Source organism: Gavialis gangeticus, unplaced genomic scaffold (genome assembly GCF_001723915.1).
Source record: "Gavialis gangeticus isolate Ggan-Ray unplaced genomic scaffold, GavGan_comp1, whole genome shotgun sequence".
In the NCBI taxonomy this organism is placed as follows: Eukaryota; Metazoa; Chordata; order Crocodylia; family Gavialidae; genus Gavialis; species Gavialis gangeticus.
In genome coordinates, this window is record NW_017729028.1 from 16,744,092 (window position 1) to 16,751,719 (window position 7,628).

At 36.5% G+C, this 7,628-nt stretch overlaps 1 protein-coding gene across 7 annotated transcripts in view; it reads right to left on the reverse strand.

The window, feature by feature from the left end:
- FAM49A (family with sequence similarity 49 member A) overlaps nucleotides 1-7,628 on the reverse strand; it is a 78,039-nt gene that overhangs the window by 3,949 nt on the left and 66,462 nt on the right. For all 7 annotated transcript variants that reach the window (XM_019520769.1, XM_019520775.1, XM_019520772.1 and 4 more), the window contains 6 exons: nucleotides 6,521-6,626; nucleotides 5,452-5,588; nucleotides 5,276-5,353; nucleotides 4,884-5,000; nucleotides 4,710-4,789; nucleotides 422-548 (listed from right to left, as the gene is read on the reverse strand). In XM_019520769.1, coding sequence (XP_019376314.1) covers nucleotides 422-548; nucleotides 4,710-4,789; nucleotides 4,884-5,000; nucleotides 5,276-5,353; nucleotides 5,452-5,588; nucleotides 6,521-6,626 — 645 coding nt within the window. The remainder of the gene's footprint in view (nucleotides 1-421; nucleotides 549-4,709; nucleotides 4,790-4,883; nucleotides 5,001-5,275; nucleotides 5,354-5,451; nucleotides 5,589-6,520; nucleotides 6,627-7,628) is intronic.

Genomic DNA, 7,628 nt, shown 5'->3' on the forward strand with positions numbered 1-7,628 from the left:
TTTTTTTTTTTTTTTTTTTTTTACAAAAAGAAGCATCTCTAATAGCAATGTAACTGACATTTTTAGTACAGCAGATATTTAAATATTGACCTCCATTTCTTGTCTCTGCTTAGTGAGAATGCAAATGGCCCACACTTTTTTAATATAACAAACAGTTGTCAGAGTAACAGAATGAGCTTGAAGACAACAAAGGAAGACCTGTATCAAGTAAAATTTATAAATTGAAGGAGCTGATTTTAATAGTGATCAAACCAATACACAAAAAAGCATACAGGCAACAAGGAATTCTGAATGTTGCCAATGGAAGCAAAACTCTACTTTCTATGAAAGGATGATCTTCTATTGAAGAAAAGTATGAACAAGTATTCACTAATCTGACAAAACATCAAACATAAGTTTTTCTCCTTAAAATTGTTCTTACATCAATCTTTGATGTCTTGGAGAAAGCTCCCACAGGATGGACATGATCATAGAGAATAATAACTCCCACCATTACTCTCATGCAGAACAACAGGGTCTCCTCATTGGTGAACCTACTTCTGTATTCTCTGGGGAAAAAAACCAACAAAAACAAACTCAAAGCTTGAGTGACACTTCAGTGAAGAAATCTGTCATGTTTCATTTGAATTTTTTTGCTCTCATAGTACCTTACGTGTGCAAGGAAACCCAAGCATTGCAACAGTGCAACTGGGGTTGGGCGCAACAACAGGGGAAAGGTAAAAGGTGAGAAAATGAAAATAGCTGTCACAGCTGCAAGCTGGTTGTGCCACCTCTACTACTGTACTGCCATTTGTCATGATGCAAAGTGCTCTGTTAACGCCTCCGAAACATTGTAGAATACAGGTTAAAAAGTGTAAGTTATGTCTTAGAAGAAACCAAAACCAGTAGTGATCACTAAATTAATCACCTTAATAATGTAAAATGACTACATTAGAGAACAACTGAAGGCACAGTACACCTTCTTCCAACACCCTTTCACAAGTCAGATTATCTCTTCCATCAAGCTGCACATTTTACTGACAGCTGCTGCACAAGATGAAATATAAAAAGATACACAATGCTCTTTATCTATTCTTACTATGGAAACAATGGAAAGCAAAAGAAAATCTTCTCTTTGATTAAGTTGTTAGTGTTGAAAAGGTGACACTTCAAACAAGATTTGATTTACCTTTTCAGTGGTAGCTTACTATGTGTGGATGGTCAAATAAAGACTGCTGCTATCAGCTGTCCTCCTTGAAATTATTAACAAGTGCAAGAAATGAATTAAGCCGGGAACAAGCCTAAGAAAGCAATGAATACTATTTTCTTCACCAGGAACTTCTATATTAAAAGGTTCAAAATAAACGCCTCTGTTGTCATCAACTACTTCTGCATTGAAACTAAGTCAACTAACAATGCAATCAAAATTCACCAAAATTCATTTTTTAAACAACCCCACAAATTAGAAACTACTTTAACTCCTCTGCTTACCCAGTGTTCCCATACTGTTTTTTTTTTTAATTTAATTACTCCAGTAAAATAGAATGACTGAGAACAGGTTATGATCATTTATTTGGAATTTGTGATGTTCACACAGCTCTCTTATAAATTTTAAAATTTTAAATATGTTAAGCATGTTCTAAAATCTTCTTGCCCTATAAATGTTTTAGGGCAATATTTTCCAAAGTGATTTGAAACAGTCTAAATCCACTTCCAACCAAAATCAATGATAAAGAAGAAAGTATACCAAGAAAACAGATTACCCTTTGATCCCAGGATAAACTTGCAATCTAAGAATAAACCAAATAACAAAGGGTAAGGCATGCCCTCCCTGGAGAATGATCAGCAATCACACAAAAAGTAAAAGTATTGAGATTGCTGAAATTGTATAGCCGCCTCTATAATGAGCATTTATCATACCCATTAGCCATTCTGCAAAATATTTTAGGTTTTCCTTAACAGTACAATTTTTTTCCTCAAATCTACAGATCTGAATTTTGACAAGTTACAATTGATTTTGAAAGCGTCATATTTTGTGTATTCATCAACTAAATGGAGATGCTGCTCAGCCTTTCATGGAATGAGGTCTCTAAATGGTGTTGAGATAGACTCTCCAAAACTAGTCTCTTCAAAATTTAGACCTGTCTGCCCAGAGACAAACTTACCTGCCCATACTATTTACTAATATCATTAAAAATTTAAGATACAGAGCTGAAGCTAGGCAAATGCGAAAAAAAATAACAATGAGAAAAAAATATTGATTCTTGACATTTTATCTGGAGTTGGACTTTAATCAAATAAATTACTAGGATGACAATAATTTTCCATAGCTTAAGGTCTCACGGAATGTCAGAGTAAGTAAAAGGACCATTTTGTGTCACGCTTCTAAAGTGAAGGGGAAGAAGGACTTTTCCCTTTACTGCCCTCCAATATATTTTTTTCTCTTCCTCCTCATACCATCTGTCAAGACAGATAATGCCAAGACACCCTAGCACAGGCTGATGAAAAGACTGCAACAAAAGCCATAAAAGAATTAAAATTAAAAGGACTGTGCGAAGATGTATGAAATAACTATACTTTAACTTTAGATGCATTCAGAGAGGGGTCAACAGCTCTCCACTGGCTGGAAGCTGTGCACACGCTGCACTAAGGAGCAGGGGATGGAGATAAACAGCAATGATGTGCTTGCAGCTTCCACTTGCCTAGCCCTAATGCAGGGTTGTTTCAACCCAGGGTTTGAAAAAGTTGCTGGCCCCTCATTTAAGGTACAACTGCACCAAAAAATCAACATAGGCATGTCTACATGACATGTTTACTGTAGGCTAATTAGCTCTGCAGGAACCTCTTGCGCCTACATGTGCACCCCTATTAGGCTGCAGGAAACTAATCAGCTACACAGCAGCACACATGTAGATGCTAATGGGGTTGGCTGGGGCAGGAAGGTGCTTTAGTGAGGGGCTGCCTGCTGGTTAGTCCTGCACTGGAGCACCCTCGTGGCCCAGCCAGCCCTTCCACAGCCTGTTGAGCTGGGTTGGAGCAGCCCTGGGCTGGCAGGCTCACTCCTTGGGCTTCCTGACAGTCAGGGCTGCTTCAACCCGGATTAACATGCTGCAGTCCCAGGTGCACATGTAACTGCAGTACCCAGGGGGAATAAACTCCAGTGTGATAAATGCCAGAGTTTATTGCTTCACCTTAACAGCATGTGTAAACATGCCCACAGTCTCCTCCTTCATTGCACAAGACTATACAATCTACATATATTTATAGTCATGCAACATTCCCTTCTACAGCAGGTGTGGCCAACCTGCGGCTCCAGAGTCCAAATTTCCAAGTCCAAACTGAGTAATGTACTTGCTGTGAGCAGTCGCGTCACGTGACATGACGTAATAGTTGGTCACCAGGTGCTTATGCAACGATTCAAAGAGACACATATTTTAACTTTTGAAGAGCCGCATATGGCTCTGGAGTCGTGGGTTGACCATCGCTGTTCTACAGGAATTAAAAAACAAGCATTTGAGGTAAAAGGGCGGAGGGGAGAAATTACTCCAGTACAGTGTGTTGAATACACCTTCCTTGTGATCTTGTTAGATAAATATACAAATTAAGAAGTGTAATTTTCAGCTTTGATGTCAGCTGTCTGAACAGCATTAGAAATCTGCTGCTTCTTTCCCCATTTACGTATAAAATGCTAGTTTAGTGTCTTGTAGAAATATTATGGGGATTCGTTTTGACAACACATTTTTTTAACATCTAGTCCTTTTAAAACACAGTGGGGTCTGTACTTACAAAGAAGTCAGTTATTGTTATAGCCTTATCTTCATCAATGGAGTTATTAACAACTTAAATTTGCTTTACTGTAGCACCCAAGGATTAAGTCCCATCTCCTCATAAACTTATAAATATAAGAAAAGAAAAAAGTACTCAAGGAACCTCAAGAGCGTAGTGTTAGAGTGAGACATAGCAGGTGGACACAGAGTGAAAAGTAGAAAGTAAGAGAGGATTGTCAGTCTTATAAGCTGTGGTCACAGCACTCAACAGATGAGTATTTTAGTGTTTTGCCATTCCATCTCCCCCATCTATTTAAAATCTATAAGAAACTGCAGTGAAGCAATATTGCTATCACAGTTGAGCAGTTATTGCAGGCTACTGGCATCTATTAACTCAGTACCTCAAAATGAACTTCAACATTTCCTAATCAAGGAATAAAATGAATTACCAGCATTTGCAGAAACAAACAAAATGCACACATTCCTTCCACTGGTTCTCCATTAAATGACAGCTTAGACTGAAATATTTACTTTGCAATATCAAAGATTCTGATTTTTACTCATACTTCATTTTGGATGCTCTAGAAATAAGTCTGCTCTCTACAAAGCCATTGAGAATATGTGCAAAACTAAACTTGTTAAAAGTCACTCTTAAGCCTACATACTTGACTGATACTACATTTGTGCTTTAAATGTAGATGTATCATAGGCTTAGGCAGAGCAAAAATGTGCAGTTGACTTTTTAAAATTAATCAAATTGATAACATAGAAAACATAGCTACCTATATACTAATATATTTAGTATTGCTACATACCTATATACTAATCAGGATACATAAAAAACGCAGTAAACTGGAAGATTAATTTGATGATCAGATTTTACAAACTATCCAGGCAACTACTAAAAGAGATGACAGTAGGAATTTGAACATAAACAAATAACATTATTTAATTTTTACTTACGGTGTTTCCAACATGACTTTGCATACACTAGCCATGGTACTTAAACAGTCAGTTGTATTTTCAATAGGTAGGGTTTTGTTCTGGAAAGGATAAAGATGTCCATTGTAGACACTGATTTAACAAACAATTAAAATGTAGAAAGAAAAGGACATAGCAAACATTCTTATCACTTACTTCCGATACAAAATGGGTTGTTGCGTTGCTGAGTGTTTTCAGCATTGGGGTGGCTTCTGCATAAAATAGAGACATTCTGTTGGCCATTTCATTGTTAACTTCATTCTCAATATCTAGCTGATAAAAATACAGGGAAAAATAGTTAATAAATAGCCCTTCTTTCAAAACCTATGTGCAGCTACAAACAGTAAGTTCATGCTCATATCAGTATGGAGTTATTCACAAAATAGTGTCACCAAATTACAGGTCTGAATCACATAATGATAACCTTACCCACATAAAAAGTAATTACTGGTTGTAAATCAACGCAAAAATATATTACTGCAAGTAGTGGGAATGCACATTAAGAACTTCAGAATTTAAATAAAAAGATTTAAGTTACATTTACTTACATGCATATTGTTTATTCTGTTGCGACTTATCGTCCTCCTATAATAACTGAAGTCATTTTGAATTGCTGGGTTTCTCATCTTTGTGCAATAAAATAGGAAACTCAGTTTTCGGCATTTCAAACTTTAAGAAAATACCTCAATGTATTTTAAAATATTTAAAAAAATATACATCTAACCTTCAGTTCATCAAAACGGAGTGTAAAATGTAAGATTTCTGCAAATTCCTTAGCTAAAGCCTGCTCTCGCTCCAAGTGCTGAGTTGGGGTATAGGGTGGACAGGTCAAGGACTCCAATAAGCTCTGCAGGGCTTTTTCTAAATGCATATGTAAAAAACAATAATTTACTAATCACACCTTCTTCATTAGCACAAAACTAAATTCAGTCTTGATGTGTCATGACACTGGTACTCATAGAATCATAGAAAATTAAGGTTGGAAAGGACCTCTGGAGGTCATCTAGTCCAACCACCTGCTCAAAACAGGCCAGGCTCCAACTATATCATCCCAGCCAAGGCTTTGTCTATCCAGGTCTTAAAAAGCTAAAAGGATGGAGATTCCATAACCTCTCTGGGTATCCAGATTTAGTGCTTTACTACCTTCCTGTTGAAATTTTTTTCCTAATATCTAATCTAAACCTTCCTTGCTGCAACTTGCGACTACTGCACCTTATTCTGTCATCTGCCACCACTGAGAAGAGTACAGCTCCATTCGCTTTGGAACCACCCTTCAGGTAGGTGAAGACTACTATTAAATCCCTTCTCAGTGCCTGTGTCTGCACAAGACGCTGACTGAGCAGTCTTTACTGTGCAGATGCACTGAGGAACGGCTTTTTTGTGACACTGAATCGCCAACTCCCAGACGCAAAAGCAAGCTGTTGGTGGGTCTGGGGAATTGTTGCAACTCATAGTGCTTTCTGCAAAGTGCTATGAGTTACATGGGGCACTGCTCTTTCTAGAGACCACTGCTTAAATCAAGGAACTCACCTGTCCTGATAGTAGATATATTTGAGGACTGCCTGGAATCACACTGCTAGCACATGGCTTCAGGGTAGATTGTTTTCAAGATTTTAAATCAGAAAAAGTTCAGATCATGTAACCTAGACAGTCTATTGACTTCAGAGACAGAAATTCAGGTACTGTAGGCAAATCATTGGCACTACATTTTATTACTCTACAGTTAGCTTTTCAAATAATCTTTGTATGTTTGCATATAAAAACAATGAAGTAAAACAAATATATAAGCTTACCTAGTCTGAGTGAAAACTCATAAAACCTCTTTAGCCTCACAACCAGGGGGCATACTGAATTCCATGCTTTTTCTTGAAGTTGAATATCATTTGGATTTTGTATCGCCTGAAATGACAACATTACTGTAAACATTGGTGTGACACTAGAATAAAGAACCAAGCTCGGTGAGCCTGTGAATGACTAGAATAAGATTTTTTTTTATAAGGTAGTGTTAAAAATAAAGTAACTTTCTTGAATAACATAATAAGCAGCACAACCAAAAACACCCTTGAAAGAATTGTTAAAAGACAAAGAAAAAAAACCCTTCTGTTATGCAGAAAAATAAAGTTAAGAGTCAATTAAACATTTTTTAAAGCTTCTTTTAGTTACAAAACTATTAGGTGTGGTCCTAGAAGATTTTGTTTTTTGTTTTTTTTTAAAAGTCCTTATTCAAAATGCAGTTTACAACTATCATCTAGGTTTAAATATCTATGTAAGGGTTTTGAGGAAGGCAGGTTTTGCTATCCTTGGCCACAAAAGTAAGATGATAGCTAAATCATCATCATCATTATTTTTGTAAACAAGAGTTTTGTCTGCTATTACACAAGAAGCGGACTTAAGTAATCAACTTTTCACCTCAGCAATAGTCTTGAGGTTGTTGGAGGCTTTCCTACCTTGGCAGGTAGCTCACAGCTAAAAGAAGGCTAAAATCAGACTAAATCGTATGATACAGTTCAGAAATCAAAGCAGCTACCCGTATACAGAATTCTATTGACAGTGTAGATCTCTCATGCAAATGTCTTGTACGTATAACTATTTTCAATTTTTAATATTTAGAATGTCTGATACCCATTAACATTTTCCATGCTGTTTTATTTTACTTAAAAGTACAAAAATGTGTTTCTCCTGGTTCCAAGTACTTAATTGTATTAAGTTGTATTAATAAAACATCAAAGCTCTCTACCTATCATCAATAAATAATCTGAAGCTGTAATTTAGTTCTAAATGCAATGATACTTATTTGTCATTTGTTTTACTAGGTACTTTTCATGCACACTGCTTGGAGATTGTGCCTGGCATACAGAATCGTAATACGAAATTATGTAGACTATTACTTCCCCCCCCCCC